The sequence below is a fragment of the Mauremys mutica genome, chromosome 2 (genome assembly GCF_020497125.1).
Source record: "Mauremys mutica isolate MM-2020 ecotype Southern chromosome 2, ASM2049712v1, whole genome shotgun sequence".
Lineage (NCBI taxonomy): Eukaryota > Metazoa > Chordata > Testudines > Geoemydidae > Mauremys > Mauremys mutica.
In genome coordinates this window covers 126,520,805-126,537,414 of record NC_059073.1, presented here as the reverse complement: position 1 = coordinate 126,537,414, position 16,610 = coordinate 126,520,805, and the positions used below count along the sequence as shown (strand labels likewise).

Here is a 16,610-nt window from a genome sequence, read left to right as displayed (position 1 = left end):
TGTCCCACTGGGAGGGTTGGGAAAGATTCCTGGGTTTTCAGTGGAAGTAAAGCCTCATTCCTAGTTCATGCAATATTGGATCCTAAACTGTCAGTAGCCTAGGACCAAATATCAATTATCCTGCACTCTGACTAATGTAATTTGGGAATATTTGGTAGGTGGGAGAATGTAACAAAGGGGAGTGTTGGCCAGGAGAACCCCTGTTAACATAGCCCCAATGGAGCCACTTTCCTGGGCAGGGGAACGTGAGGGACCAGAGTTTAAGTGGAAGTACAGGGCCTCCTTTGAGGACAGACGTAGGTCTCTGTAGAGCCCTAGGGATCTGTCCAGTTTGGGGATGGGCCCTGCAGCTTTTTCTGCTAGGGGACAACATTGTGGAATATGACGTTATGGGGGGATTTTCACAAGGGAACCCTTGCAGAGATTTCCTCCCCCAGACTTCCCCTTCCCTAGATCTGGTGCAAGGTGTGTTAATGTAAATAGAGACATTAGCGTGAACCAGAATTGGGGATCTGAACACCCCCTCTCTCTCCCAACACTGGGAAACTTTGGATTTGAATATAAACATACATCCTCACTTCTTTGGCTCCATCTCTGTGTTTATATATTATATAAAGCGCACACATACAGCTGGACGTGATTGTCAGCATCAAGCATTCAGACTATCAAGGGGTCACCTTTGACAGTAAGCAAAGGCTGAGAGTTTGCTTTCAAGCGCATCCATCAGGGAGTAGTAAGAGGCTGTTACCTGCTGAAGAAGCATAATGTTTTATTCAACCATCTCCTAGTAAAAACATTTTTGGATTTTAAGACCAAGGGATTGCTTTTTATTTATAGTTCATCTTTATGAGTGGGTCTCCCCATGAGGACAGCAGTTCTCAGTGAATCTATATTTCATCTAACCCCCTGAAGCCATAGAGAAGTAAGATCATAGTTGATGCAATAGTATTTAAAGCTAGGGAACTATATTTCCCCATTGTTTGACTGATTGCTGCGGCTTTTTCAGAGGATGGGGAATTCACAAGCAAAACTAATATTATTTTTGAATTAAATAAATCAAGCAAAAGTTATTTAAAGTGAACGATTTGAAGAACAATTTTGACACCTGATAAACACTGAAAAGTTTCCCAGGTAAGTGTGTTGAGACAGCAGAACAATCAAAGGCCTGGTCTACGCTACAGAGTTAAGTCGACATAAGTTGTCTTACGTTGACCTAATTATGTCAGTGTCTCCACTACAGCCTGGCTCCTGCCAACGTAAGGGAATGTCTACACTACAAACTTAAGTTGACCTATGTTAGGTCAACTTACAGCCACCACAGTAATTACAGTGGTTTTTCATGTCCACACTGCCCTCCTTCTGTCAGTGATGCACATCCTCACCAGGAGTGCTTCCACTGACTTAAGAGGGGCAGTGTGAGGGGCTGAGAGCCCAGGCTCTCAGCTCGACACAGAGTTCCCTGCTGGGAGTCTGGCTGCAGCCCTGGCTCTGGGTGTGGAGTTCTCTGCAAGGCAGCTGCTGGGCTCCTGGAGGGGAACCGGGAGCGCTGGGGGCAGCTGGGCTCCCAGCAGGAAGCCTAGGCAGCAACCCAGCTCAAAGCGGGGAACTGGGAGCCCAGGTAGCAGCCCAGCTCGGAGCCCAGGGGCAGCACAGTGTCTACACAGACACAAGCCCTACGTCTCTCATAGAGGTGGAGTTACTATGTCCATGTATTAGGGCACTTACATTGGCAGGTGCAAGGCTGTAGTATAGAAACTGACATAATTTTACATCAGTCTAACTGTACTGTATGCCCATGGCTTGGTCTACACTACAGAAATTGCTTTTGCCAGTTATATCTAATTAGAATGTTGAGCACCAGACTCTGGATACATTTATTAATTAGTTGTGTGGATAATCATTTGCAGGATTGACGGCTAAAGGAAGACACTAATTTCTTAAGGAAACAATTTCTTACTACTACTTCCTGGTTTATGCCACAGCTTATGTTAATAAGCCCCCTTTTGATTGGATAATACAGGGCCAGACATAAAACCCAATGAGGTCGGTGGGAGACATTCCATTTAATTCAGTGAGCTTTGGATCAAACCCACAAAGTACTATGCTGTAAAATGTAGAAGTGATGCTTTGGTATACATTTAAACCTGGTCAGTTTGTTTCTGCTTCTGTGGGATTTTGCTATCTGTGCCTTTTATCTAGTGGGGTATCTAATGGAGAGAACAATGGAGTGCAGTTAATATATTTATTCATTAATATATTTATGCAGCAGAGGCATATTAAATATAAATATTACCATCCAGTTAGATATTTCTTCTTGTGTATGTCAACCTTCACGCTTGCCTTTGAGTTATACAGAGATGTTAATATATATGGACTATTTGTGCTCTGATTTGGAAAAATGGAATATAAAAGCTAGGCATTCTTGCGCTGTATGCACAGTGCCCATTGAAGCAGTACCTGTGGATTTAAGGGAGAGATTTTCCAAGGCCGAAATGGTGGTTTGGCACCCTTTGAATTCCCATTAAAGGTCTTTTGGAGTTAGGCAATTAACTGTCACTTATGCCTTGGAAAAAAATCTTCCCCTTAGTGTACAACAGGCCCCAGATACACACATGTATTCATTTCTTTCTTTGTAGCTCTGGGCACACATTTTGCCTCTTATGCCTTGAGCACTGACTTTAGGATAATCTCCTAGCCAGTCACCATGTTGTCAAAAAAATCTCCCTGAGGGCATTTGTCTGATTTAGTAATGATCCGTATTATCAGAGCTCAAGTCATGCTGGAACACTCCAGAATGCCATTGGTTGGGGAACGGCAATGGCATCCCAGTACTGTCAGTTACCGGAAGTACCTTCCAGCATCGCTTCTGTCAGGATGGAAGTGTGTTCTTCTGGCACATCTCTTTGTAGGACTGAAGCACTGCATATTGTGCATGTTTCTCAAAATCCAATAAATACAAAAATGACCAAATTGCAAACTCTAGGATTGAGCCATGGAAAATCTATTAGCTCATATCTTGTCCATCCTTCAGATGGTCATTGTAGCAAATTTTCCTGCAGTAATTTGTTCAGGCTAGTTTTAAATTATTTAAGTATTGGAGCTTCCATTCCTAAATGGCATGCAGGAGGTTTATGTAATGCAAAGCCAGCGTGATATTCATCTAGTGGCTCTGCCACAGGTGAATGAGTAGCTGCAAGGTGCTTCCTTACCGCTTTGGGCTGGCTGGCTGTAGAACAGGTCTTCTAATATCCCTCTTGCACAGATGGGGAATGGGTGGAGACTTGACTGCACTACTCCAATATGCTGGCTAGCACAGCTTTTCTGACATGCCAAGAGGAATAAAATAAAATAAAATAAAATAATACCTAGCTCTTATATAATGCTTTTCATCTGTAGATCTCAAAGCACTTTACATGGGAAGTCAGTATCATTATGCCCATTTTACAGAAGGGAAAATGGAGACACCGGGAGCTGAAGTGACTTGCCCACAGTCACCCAGCAGGCCAGTAGCAGAGCCAGAAATAGAGCCTGGGTCTCTTGTATTGCAGTCTGTTATTCTTTCCACTGGACCACACTGTAGCCCCTGTACTCTGTGCACCGTATAGGGCTGTTAAAGGGTGTGTTCCTCTCGGAGCAGGAAGAAAACTGAGGCACATTGTGATTCATAGAGTCACAGTCTGTTTCCTGATCTGCTCTTGGGGCAGCAAAACTACACATTGCCCTATGCATGGGGCTGTGTCAAAGCCACAGTTCAGCCCTTACTAATCTGTAGTCCAGTCCTACAACCTGGTCATGCAAGTATTCTTTTCACAAACTCAAACAGTGCTCCTTTCAGCTAAGGCTTTCATAACTTAACAAACATTAATACAGCACCTCTGTGACTTCGGCACTGCTAATTATCCTCATTCTACAGATACAGAAATAGAGGCACTATGACAAGTGACTTGCCCAAGGTCATGCAGGCAGTGGTGCTGGAGCTAGGGGTGCTGGATGTGCTGCTGCATGCCCCTGGCTTGAAGTAGTAATAAGAAACACCAAATATATGGTTTCCACATCAGCACCCTCCCTATAAAAATTGTTCCAGCATCCCAGCCAGTAATAAACACTGTCAGTCCTGTATTTTAGCTCTAAGCTTATCCTTCCCCTTGTATACTTTGTATTCTGTCACGGGGACATACATAAATGCACTTCATTCCGTATGTGTGTTTTTGTTGTTAACAGACAAATAATCAGTGATATTTCAAACTAATTTTCCTAGTTAGCCTTGAAGAATCATACTTGAATGCACTATCTGACTGTTGGATTGTGATGCCAAATTTGCATGATGGGAAAATCGCCTGTAACAAATGAAAAGTCTCCTATAACAAATGACTTGTATGCTTTTTTGTGGATTTCAAGTCTTCGGAGGCTTGGATTTTAATTCCTGACCACTGAAGTGTATACACTATGTAATAAAATCATTTTTAATCTCTCCCTTCTTCCCTCTCATATATATCTATAATTGAGAGAATACTTAATAGTCAAGTTTTGTTTCATGAGTTCAGAGATGACATCATAGTTCTGCTCTTATACTTTTTTAGCAATTGAACACTGATGCCTTTACTAGAACTCATCTATAATATGTACCATTTATACACAGTATGAAAAATGAAAAAGGGATGTCAGTCAAAATTACAGTGACATGCCAAGTCACATGAAATAAACAGCCATAGAGCATAAAATGTTGAAATACATGTCAAACATTTAAATATAGTAGCCCTGGTCCTGGCCCGCACTCTTTCTGATTAGCAATACAAAGCATTGCTAAACCTGGTGGATCCATGTCCTGGGGGAACTCTCCTGAATCCGGGGATTAAAAACTGGCTAATTGATAGATCTCCAAAAGTGACTGTAAATAGGGAATCACCATCCTATGGGGTTGTTTCAAGTTGAATCCCACCCAATGCAATTCAATTATGCCCAGTGCTATTCAATAATCTTTATCAGTTATCTAAGAGAAAATATAAAATCATTGCTGCTACAGTTTGCAGATGACACAAAAATTAACGGAATAGTAAATAATGATAAAAGGTCATTTTTACACACTAGGGCTATCAGGATCACATGGTAAACTAAGCTTATTTGAACAACATGAATTGCATATCTTTCTAGCCAAAGCTCAGAATTGGTACTTCATCCTCATCCCTTCTTGACCCGTCAGCCACCTTCAACGCCATCCACAAAGCTTTTTTTGAAATCTTGTCCTCCTTTGGCACCATGGCTCTGTCCTCTCCTGGTTCTCCTCCTACTGCTCAATCTCAGGTTCAATGTATTCTTTGGAGGATACTCCTCATCTGCCCTCCAACTTTCTGTGGCAGTTCTATGGGGTTCTTCCCTTGGTTCTTTTTTCTTCTCCCTCTACATATTATCTCTGGGTAATATCCACAAACAGAAAATCTACCTCTCTAGTCCATATCTGTTTTCTGCTGTCCAAATTACAACCCCAGCCTGTCACTTTGACATCACCTTGTGGATGTCTAGCCATCAGCTCAAGCTCAACATGGCTAAAAGAGAACTCTACATCTCCCCCCACACAAAAAAGCCCCTCCCCATTAACTCCTTTCTTGATAACCGTGGGCAACACCATGATCCTGCCTGTCACACAGCTCCGTAACCTGCCCATCATCTCGGATCTCTTTCACGGTCCTCACATCTAGGCTATATCTAAATCCTGTCAATTCTTTCTGCATAACATCTCCATGATATAGCCTTTCCTATCCATTCAGACAGCAAAACATCTCCTCAAGACTGTCATCATCTCATGCCTCGGTTACTGCAACATCCTTCTTTCTGGCTGTGACAAATGCAATCCTGCCCCACACATACCCCTGTGAAATAAGAGACCTGAGGTACAGAGGGATTAAGTAACTTGTCCAAGGTCATAAAGGAAGTCTGTGGCAGAGAGGGCAATTGAACCCAGGACTCCTATATGAGCACCCTTTGCTACAAAGATCATTTCCCTAGCCCGTTGCTTCGACCAGGTCACCCTCTCTTTCCATTGCTCTACCACCTCTGTTGCATCAAACATAAGCTACTTGTCTTCACTTTCAGGGCCCTTCATGGCCTACCGCTACCCTACCTATCATTCCTCATTCAGTATCAAGGGGTCAACTGCACCCTTTGATTGGCCCATGATGTCAGCCTCCCTCATTTACTTGTACAATGCCTAGCACAATGGGGTCCTGGTCCATGGCTAGGTCTCCTGGGAGCTACAGTAATACTTTAGAAGCAGCTCAATCTATTCAGTTTATCCAAGAGAAGATTAAGAGGCGAGTTCATCATGATCTATAGGTATCTTCAAGAGAAGAAGGTTTATAATAGTAGAGGACTGTTTAAGCTAGCAAACAAAGGCATAACAACAGCCAGTGGCTGGAAAGCTGAAGCTAGACAAATTCAGACTAGAAATAAGGTGCAATTTTTTTGAAGTGATGGTAATTAGCCATTGGAACAACTTACCTAAAGATGTGGTGGCCTCACTGTCACTTGCAGTCTCTAGATGAAGATTGGATGTCTTCCTAAAAAATATGCATTAGCTCAGTCAGTAGTTTTTGTTGTGATATAAGTATTACTAGGTGAAATTCTATGGCCTGTGCATGCAAGCAGTCAGACTAGATGATCACAACAATCCCTTCTGACCTTACAACATTTGAAACCCTGGATGGGATAGCGCCACTCAATGCCGGGGCCTGTGGGGCATGGCCAGGATAACCCACTTATTCCTGGCCATTGCAATAGCTCCTCAGGTCCGTTGGCAACTGGAGCAGATTACAGTAGCCTGTCACAGGGGAGTGCACCAGCCCAAAGCAGCCCTAGGATCAGGAGAGCACAAAGGTACCTTTGTGTGTCAGACTTCAGCTGTGCCAAACATCCTTTGTGTACAGGAGAAGATCTAGCTCAATAGAGGCAGCCAAGAAGAATGTAAGACCTGTATAGTCACATCAGTCATGGGTTACATATGAGCACAGCACCAGCTCTGTGCTGTGGAGAACAGAAACTCCTGGGCCACTATCACTGCTTAAACCACACCAGCTGCAGAGTCCAAGAGGTAGTAAACTCTAGGAAATGAGAGTGCTGACACCTTCCAATTGCTCTCTTGCCCTATCCCAGTAAAGCGGATTAGCTGTTGAACTTTCTGGGCAGGGATGGACGCTCAAGAGCACAGTAAATGATGAAAAGACAGGATGGGTTGCTGCAACCTAAGGAATCATAACATACTCATTGCAGAGGTCTTGGTTTAGAAGAATTGCATGCGGCACCATGTGGATTGCAAGCTATTCTCTGCATAGGAAATAACCAGGAAGAATTGGGAGGCAGGTAGCTCCTCCTCACCTATGCACAGCCCTCCATGGGAGAAGGGATGAAAACACTTGCAACCACCACTAATTGGGTGGAGGGGTTGAAAGAACAACAGTTGCCCATCAAATCAAGAACAGTATCCCCAAGAGAAAAATAATCTATCTAAGGTACTTATATGATAACACCTCCCTCCATTACCATTGTATTGGAATACCTAATGTATGTATCCTAACAATACTCTGTGAGGTAAGGGACCTGAGGTACAGAGGGATTAAGTGACTTGACACATGAAGTCTGTGGCAGAGCAGGGAATTGAACCCTAACCACCAGACCATCCTGCTTCACAATTTAATATCTATCAAGACCTAGCATTCCAGGGTCATAGGGTGAACAAAGGCGGCTGCGTGGTGATAAGAGAGGAAACATAGTAGGGGAGGGAGATAGGAATGAGCAGTAGAGAGAGGAGGAAGACAGGATGAAGGTAGAGACACAAATGGAAAGGGATGTGATGTGACAAAGGGAAAGATTTAGGGTGGCACAGAAAGGGAAAGCAAAAGAAGGAAAGGGAGATGGTGCAAAAGGAGTGAGATGTAATGCCAAAGGAAGAAGTGTGATAAAGAGAAGAAAATGAAAATGATATCCAATAGGAAAAAACAAAATTTTGAAAGATAGATAGTGGGAAACAAGGAGCCTGGGGGTTGTGCTGGGGGTGGGCAGAAGCGTAAAAGAGAAGAGCATTTGGAGAGAAAGGCAACATGAAGGAAGAATGGTCTTAAGGCGAAACAAACTTGTCTGAATAATACCTGCCTCCTTTGTGTGGGAGATGTGAGGATTAGTTAATGTTTGCATTGCACTTTAAGGCTGAAGATATAAAGCCTTATTTAAGAGCTAAGTATTGTTATTTTACCTTGAAAAGATTATTGACTGAAGAAAAACACACTGAAAAAGCCAGGAGCAATCCCCCCAAGATACACAGCAGAAGGAAGGGAAAATGGAAAAGAAAAGGAAGCGTAAACTCAAGGGAAACAAAATTGGTCAGATTCATTCTGGGTCTAGCGCCATTAAACTCAGTAACACTAGGGATGTTTGACACAGTAAGTTGAAGTTTTATAATTTTTATAAATATGAATGGCAAAATTCACAATGAAATGCATGTACGTGTTTGATTTCACATATCCATAGATAGGAAGAGGGTTGAGGCCCATTTGCTGCTGTGATTTTTGAAGGATGGGTCTGATAAAGGTGTGACACACCACAGTACTGATATTTATTTGTTGATTCAAATTTTTAAGCAGACATAGGTGCCCATCCAGTGCTCTGTGGACCTATCCCATAAATTGTCAATCGCACAGGATTGCCAAGTCTCCACTTTTTGAATGGAACACGTTGAAAAGGGATCCTGGCAGTTCTGATCAGCATCGCTGACCAGGCCATAAAAAGTCCATTTGGCAGCGCAGTGGAGCTAAAGTAGGATCCCTGCCTGCCCTGACTCCAGGTGGCTCTTGGAAGCAGTCGGCATGTCCCTGCGGTCTCTAGGCTCCACACGCTTCCCCCACCCTGAGCGCTGGCTCCGCAGCTCCCATGGCTGGGAACCACAGCCAATGGGAACTGTGAGGGCAACGCCTGTGGGCAGGGGCAGTGCGCAGAACCCCCTGGCCGCACCTCTGCCTAGGAGCCAGAGAGACATGTCCCTGCTTCCCAAGAGTCGCCTGAGGTAAGCACCGCCTGGAGCCTGCTCATCTCACCCCCTCCCTCACCCCAACTCCTTGCCCCAGTCCTGATCCCCCTCCTGCGCTCTCAACCCCTCAGCTATAGTCCCATTTTTATATTTGGAAGTATCTGAGCTTTTCTGATGGCCATCCATCTAGAATTACTTTCTCAAGCTCTTATAAGGTTGGGTCATTTTGCGTTTCTCATTTAAGCTTGTCAAAAAACAAAAATTAATGTGGAAATGGGTTGTACTTGAGTCCTATTTACTTCAAACCCCTGTTCCTGCAGCTCTCATGGGAATGCACTGCAGCTGTCTAATGCTTCCACACCTGCCACATACTGCAGCGTGGGGGACACCCCAATGTGGCTTCTCTGCCATGCTATTTGGAAAATTTGGCAGCAGAGCAGCCACTTCCTCCCATTCTTTGCCAGGATCCATGCCATCCATTCTATTTTTGCTGAAGATTTAAGCCAAAATTTTCAAAACTGTGTGCCTGCAGATAGACTCCTAAGTTTATATATAGTCGCCTAAATATATAGCCTGATTTTCAAAACTGCTGAATACTCAGCAGCTTCTTAGCCCCCCAATCTGTAAGCACCCGGTTTTTTTAAATATTGGCCATAGTTTTTTCCAGTAACTATGTAATGAAAAGAGCATGAGCTTATTTCCTGGCTCCAGTAACAGTTGGGTCAAGATTACCCAGAACACAGGATACAGACTAGTGGTCCTATGCTCTGAAAAGGGGACAACCCCACTTTAGTAGGTGGAATTAATCTTATATTAAGATTTGGAATCAAATATTTGTGTGTGTGTTTTTGCAGTGCTGATGCAGGATTTTTATATAAGTTTTTGCATGTGTTTGGCAGGCAATACAGAAGAATATTTGGGACTTCTTGGATTTAGTAGATCCTTTTTCTCCCCTAAATCTGGCACTGCCAATTGGAGGGAAAGAACTGAGGCGATTTATGGAAGGGATGAGTTAATGCTTGCTGGAGTGCCAAGCCTCAATGGGCCAAGGGAATGTTGAGGAGGGTTTATGTTTTTTAAATAGAAAGCAGGTATAATTCTATAGTGCTGGCAGATCTCACTTTGAGTGTTTGGAATTTTCTGAGTACCACTTAACCTCAGGTTACACACAGGACTGAATCAGTTCATAGCTAGTCAGCAGTCTGTTGGTCTGTAAATATTCAGTTTGAAATGAAGGTATTAGCTGGAAAATCCAGTGCACAAGTGACTCCAGGTCCTGCCAGGAGTGAACCAATGACTCTATCTGCCATCTGCCTACTTATTGTCTATTTAATATTTCAAACAATTGGGCACATCTTCACTGTCAAGTTAGTAGAGAGACAAAAATTAGATCACAGCAGAACTACAATAGTAACTATACCTCATAACTACAAGTAAGTAATAAGACATAATCGGCAATATATATTGCTGGATTATTATAAGGTGGTGGTATCCAATAGAGACTGAGGGCTTGGCTACACTTGCAGCTGTCGAATGCTTTAAGTTAAACCAGCCTTCGGAGAGCGCACTAGGGAAAGCGCTCCAGTCTGTCCACACTGACAGCTACCAGCGCACTGGCGTGGCCACATTTGCAGCACTTGCAGCTGCGTTGGGAGCGGTCAGGGGCGGCTCTAGGCACCAGCAAAGCAAGCACCTGCTTGGGGCAGCCCATTTGCAGGGGCGGCATGGGAGCTGAGAACCAACAGGGGGCTCTGGGAGCTGTAGTTCCTTGGTTAGCTCCCTGCCTATAGAGCCAGCCCTGGAGCAGGAAAGAACTACATTTCCCAGCATTCCCTTGGCCACTACCAACTGGAAAGGAAGGAGGGGACCTCATGCGGCAGCGAGCTGTGAGTGCTGTGAGTGGTAGGGAGACCATATTTTAACATTCAAAAAACAGGACACTCCAGGGGGAGGGACGCCCCACCCTGCCCCCATCCACTCCCTCCGACTGCCCCCCACAGAAACCCCAACCCATCCAACCTCCCCCCCCGCTCCCTGTCCCCTGATCACCCCCTCCCGGGACCCCTGCCCCTAACTGCCCCCCAGGACCCCACCCCCCCATCTAAACCTCCTTTCTCCTTGTCCCCAACTGCCCCCTCCTGAGACCCCCCACAACTTCCCCCCAGGACCCCACCCCTACCTGTCCCCTGACAAACCCCTGGGACTCCCATGCCTATCTAACCGCTGCCTGTCCCCTGAATGCCCCCCCGAACCCCTGACCCATCTAACCCCCCTTCTCCCTGCCCCTGACTGCCCCCCTGAACCTCCGCCCCATCCAACTCCCCCCCCCCCGCTCCCTGTCCCTTGACTACCCCCCCCGGAACTCCCTACCCTTTCTCCAACCCCCCAGCCCCCTTACCGTGCCACTCAGACCAGCGTGTCTGGCTCCGCACAGCTCCAGACATGCTGCTGCCATGCTCCCCTGTGGACCCCAAGCCCCCCCCCACACACACACACCCTCCCCAGCACCTGCCTTCCAGATTTAAACACCTCAAAATTCAGGAGTGCTCAAGCTCAGTTTGGGCAGCTGTTACTTCATTTCTCCCAAATCAAATATACTGATCCACTGTAACTTGCTGTAGAAAAAGCAGGATAAAATTGAGCAAGAAATGCTTCTCAGTGGTTATTAGGACTGGAATTGCTATTTTCAACGGCCATTGCCTTTTGTTTGTTTGTTTGTTTAAAAGGAAGACAGTGATATTGCATTGGCAAATTCCCCATAGAAAGAGTGGAACAAAAGAATAATAACGGCACCTCAACTTTTCCTCATTTATGGAGGACAGTCTTATAATATGCATCCAGATATCCTCCAATCATACTAGATGAAAATTGTTCCACTTTACTGCAGCTCTGTAACCATATGGGAACCAATCCCGTCTGTGTTTTGTGCACATCCAAAATTCCTGCTGAATGACCCGCCCTGGGAGTAAGTTACCAGTGACCCAGGGCTGTGGCGGAAGGAGGGTGCAGGTGTGGGGGGGAGAGCCCAGGGCTAGGGCGGCAGGAGGTGTGTTTGGGGGACACTGGTGGGGGGAAAGGGGGGAGCCCAGGGGTGGGGCGGCAGCGGGGTGGGGGGAGGGCACTGGTGGTGGGGAAAGGGAGAAGCCCAGTGCTGGGGTGGCAGGGGATGTGTGGGGGGGAGAGCCCAGGGCTGGGGCAGCAGCGTGGGGTGCGGGGGGGGAACCCAGGGCTGGGACGGGGGGCAGCCAAAAATTTTTTTTTGCTTGGGGCGGCAAAAAACCTAGAGCCGGCCCTGGCAGCTATCCCAGCGTTCAAATGGCTGCAACATACTTTTCAAATGGGGGGGGGAGTGGAGTGTGACAGGGAGTGTGGGGGGAGAGAGAGTGTGTTTTGGGGTACTGAGAGTGTGTCAGCATGCTGTCTTGTAAGTTCAGACCTCCCTGCCTCCCCCGCCTCTCTCTCACTCATTCAAAGAAAACATTAGCTGTTTGGGTTTTTTTCAGACCAGATATGCAGTCGGCACTCCGAAAGGGAGCTTTGAAAGGGCACTTCCGCGTCTCGAGTTCACAACAAAGACAAGAGAGGCCATTTCAGTAAAGGGGATTATGGGACCTTTCCGGAGGTCAATTAGAGCATTGTAATGTTACTTCTCATTTACACTGGCACTGAAGCGCCTCACCCAATACACAACAGCTGTTAATCCTCTCGGGGAGGTGGAGTACCAGGAGCGTTCCAGCCAGGGAGTCAGAGCGCTCTACGTGTCTTGCCAGTGTGAACGAGGAGTAAGGTAGAGCGCTCTAAGAGGCTTTATTGCGGTATAACGTGCAAGTGTTGCCAAGACCTGACTTTGTCTTGTCAAGAAGTGCAGTAACTGCTCTGACATTCAATGAATAGACTGTTCTATGTGTAATATGAAATGGAATTTAGACTGTAGGGTGGAAAACAACATTACCCATAAAGTTCTCAGGCAATGTAAAGAGGTCTATGGCAATAGTGATAACTAAACAGGAAGCTGCTGTGCAATCCAAAGCCACTTTAAAAATGTGATTAGTTACACTGTTCAGAACAGAGTGTGGTAAAAGTTGTTTGCTGCTCCATGTCTGAATATGCCATTAGCCTGGGACTTAAGCCCTTTGGGGCAAGGACCGCCCTTTTGTTTTGTATTCATACAGCAGCTAGCACAATAGTGTCTTGGTCCACGTCTGGGGCTCCTAGGGACTACCCTAATAATACAGATGCTAATAACAATACTTAACAAAATGTTATGTAAAGTCCACATTCTCTAGCTCCCTAATGCAAATAAGTGCTCTTTATTACATAGTCCTATAAAATATATGCCAAACACGTAGAGCCTGATCTAATTCCCATTGAAATAAGTGAGAATCGTCCCCTTGAATTCACTGAGGTTCTAGATGGGGTTCTCACTTTCACTAACAATTTTCTCCTAATTAGAGAGGTTGCCCTTGAAAATTATTGCCATTGCCCATGGAAATGACATTTTAAAGAAAGTGTCAGTGTTTCCATTTCTCACAATTTCCTGGTGAGTCATGTGATTTCAGACAGGACTGCAGCTGGTCTCACGATGATGATAGTTGCTCCAGCCCTTTAATTAGCTGCCTTCCACACTCCCCTGCCTCCTCAGAAAGAGCAGCCAATCAAAGCTGCTGCAGAAGCCAGGCAGAGTTTTCCCCCTTACCTGCAAGAGACAGAAGAGTTTTTAAGCAGGAGTTGGGGGGAAGAGAGAGCACCCAATGTCCATTCTCACAGGTGGGAGGAGGGAGCAGAAAGATCCTGGCAGCTCAGGCTAGTCTCATGATTTTGAGGGGTTTGTCACATGGGTGTTGAATGTTTAGGGTTGGCACTATTGAAATGCACTTCCACAGAGCCACATGAAGAGCAGTTTTACATATTAGAATAGTATTATCTTATTCCCGGAAATATGTGAAAGGCACATTTAAACTTTTTCTGCATACTTTGCTGGAATATTTTCCATTTGTGCTCTATGGATTACATTTTTTGTTTTTAAAATCTCAGTAAAAATTTGCTGGCATTTTTATGTTAAGTGAAATTGTTTATTCAAGATAAATAGACAAGCTGTAAATATATTCATGCATTTAAAAAAAATAGTGCAGAGACTTTGGCCAAAACTTTTCCTTATGTCTTTTTCTTTCTTTCATTCTTTGCATCTCTGTGCATATGTCACTGTCATTGCTTTTGCTTTAGGGCAATATTGCCAATGACATTTCTAAGGAGGAAGCTATTAGTTATCTCAGATTGCAGGCAATTTTGAAGCGGTACTACTTTTTAAATAGTTATTCATCTCACAAGGAAAAAAAGTCAAATGTAGGTGCTTAAACTTAGGCTCCTAAATCCTTATTTAACTAACTATAGAATTCTCTAATTGGGGTGGCTAAATCTGGATATAAGAGTCTAACTTTAAGCACCCACATTTGAACTTTTTGGCCCTGGATAATTCTGGGGAAGATGAAAGAAACAACTGAATAGTTTTTATTTAACAGTGAATCATTAAAAGTGAACCAGATGGTTAAATTTAACCATGTAGTAAAGTGAAATGAGGTAAAAGTATGCGTAAAATCTTTTATTTGTTGTTCATCCTCAATCTCTTCAAGTGACTGATGATTTAGCAGAAAATTCCAATTAAATTTTTAATATTAAGCAAATTAATTTACTGTAATATGGAGTATGATATAATTGCTTCTGCATTCACTTTCCATAGCAACAGCACTCAGCTTCTCCCCCCTTGGCTTCCTTTGTCATATTCAATTCATTTGACCTGAGAAGTGAATACTGTTGAATAACACTGAGTTCCTGTAAAAATGGAAGAGGAAGAGGAGTTACAAAGAGCTTGGACTGAAATGGCTGTGCACTAAAGAAACAATAATGAGATACAGCATAGCTGAGAAGGGTATCGGGGAAATAATGAACACACTCTTCCAACGTGTGACTTAGCTCTTCATGTGATACATGACTCCACAACTCCTTTGCCACCCCACCCCTAACTTTCACACCCTCCCCTCCCCAGTGTGCCAGAGAGTCCACCATGACATGCATGGAGGCATAGAATCCCACAGAGCAGTCAGTATAAACCATACAGACCCTAGAACATCCCAAGCAGCCCTATATGCAGGGCTGTCTGACACAACAGAAATATTCAGTGTTGTTGAAATAATGTTGGACCCTGGATATTAGAGAGACAAGCTGGGTGAGGTAATATCTTTTATGGGACCAACAGAAGTTTTTCCATTGTGTTTCGGCTTACATAGATATACATGTCCTCTTAGAAACTGAACCAGTGGACATAAGAGATGACAGAATACTAAGGAGAATGAGGAGGATTAACCATGCAGTGATAAACTGTGCAGTGAGGTGATGACAAATTCTGAGTTCTTTTCTACTTACGTAGGAAACTTTAGAGTAAGCTAATACAGCATAACACTTAAAATGAACCTGGATATGGTAAAATTGCATTTATAAGGCCCAGCTTTGGGAGGAGCTGAGCAACCTCAACTCCTACTGACTATTGAACATGCTGAACAGTAGCTCCCAGGGGGCACTCAGCACTTCACACAGTCCAATTCATAGTGAAGCAAAATTCTTCCCAAATTCTTCTAGTGTACTGTAAAGTGCACAACTGCTGATGAACATTCTCTTCTAGGGGCAGATCCTCCGTGGGTATAAATTGTCCCAGCTCCATTGAAGTCATCACATTGAATGGAGCTATGGCAATTGACACCAGCCGAGGATCTGTCTTATTGCGAGAATGCTATAGTGCACTGCAATGATCATTCTACCACCAGCTAGCAGCAAACTCCACCACTGCCACATTGCTAGTGCTCAGAGATTTCAGTGGTGTGACCAGCTCTGATTGAACTGGGTATGAAACCATGATAGGCCCCTTTGGTTTGGGTTCCCCAAATGACACCACCACTCAGCTTTTGACATCGTGTGCCACTGACAGTTTGTCTGTCATGGGCTTCTGGTTCAGGTGCCTCAATAGCCATTGCTGGACCTGGATTTCAGATAATGGGTGTGCCATGAAAAAACTGACCACATTCTTAGTAAAAATCGCTCTATAGTGAAATCTCACTGAGTCTTCAGTGGCACAGTAGCTCCAGCAAACTCAGATCATAGACTAGTTGCCGCTCCATTCTCACGGCATCTTCCAACTCCTCACAAGCCAGATGGTCATCAGCAGTACAATGTGCAGCGTCTTTCTGTGGATCCTGTTGAAATACACACAGGCTCTCGAGGATCTCATATATAACTTTGGTACCCACTCTAATGACAGAGATTGCATGGAGTGGTATACATAACGCTATATCACACACGGCCACTGAAACAATCAGCTTCAGATGGTCGCACAAGAAACACTGGCTTTCTGAAGACCCTTTCATATATTAGCAAAAAAAGACAGATGCAGGGAGATGTTCAAGAACATAAACAATTGCAAGGCATTTCCCAGGCCATGGCAAAATGTGATCATGTGATCTACATCAACTCTGTGGTCAGTGAAGCAGATGACAGCTGTGTCCTTCCTCCAGAACCATCATGTGCCTGCCTGGCAGCCAGGAGCAGC

The 16,610-nt window shown here is 44.6% G+C and overlaps 1 protein-coding gene across 5 annotated transcripts in view; it reads left to right on the top strand.

Annotated features, from left to right (window-relative positions):
• Nucleotides 1-16,610, top strand: part of CDH6 (cadherin 6) — a 113,752-nt gene that overhangs the window by 64,575 nt on the left and 32,567 nt on the right. The window contains exon 1 of one of the 5 annotated variants that reach the window (XM_045005454.1): nucleotides 8,347-8,429. The exons of 2 other annotated variants lie outside the window; for them this stretch is intronic. In XM_045005454.1, coding sequence (XP_044861389.1) covers nucleotides 8,418-8,429 — 12 coding nt within the window. In that variant the 5' untranslated portion in view covers nucleotides 8,347-8,417. Of the gene's footprint in view, nucleotides 1-8,346; nucleotides 8,430-10,882; nucleotides 10,916-15,327; nucleotides 15,401-16,610 lie in introns of those variants that run through there. 2 more of the 5 variants (XM_045005457.1, XM_045005455.1) reach the window with 2 other exon arrangements.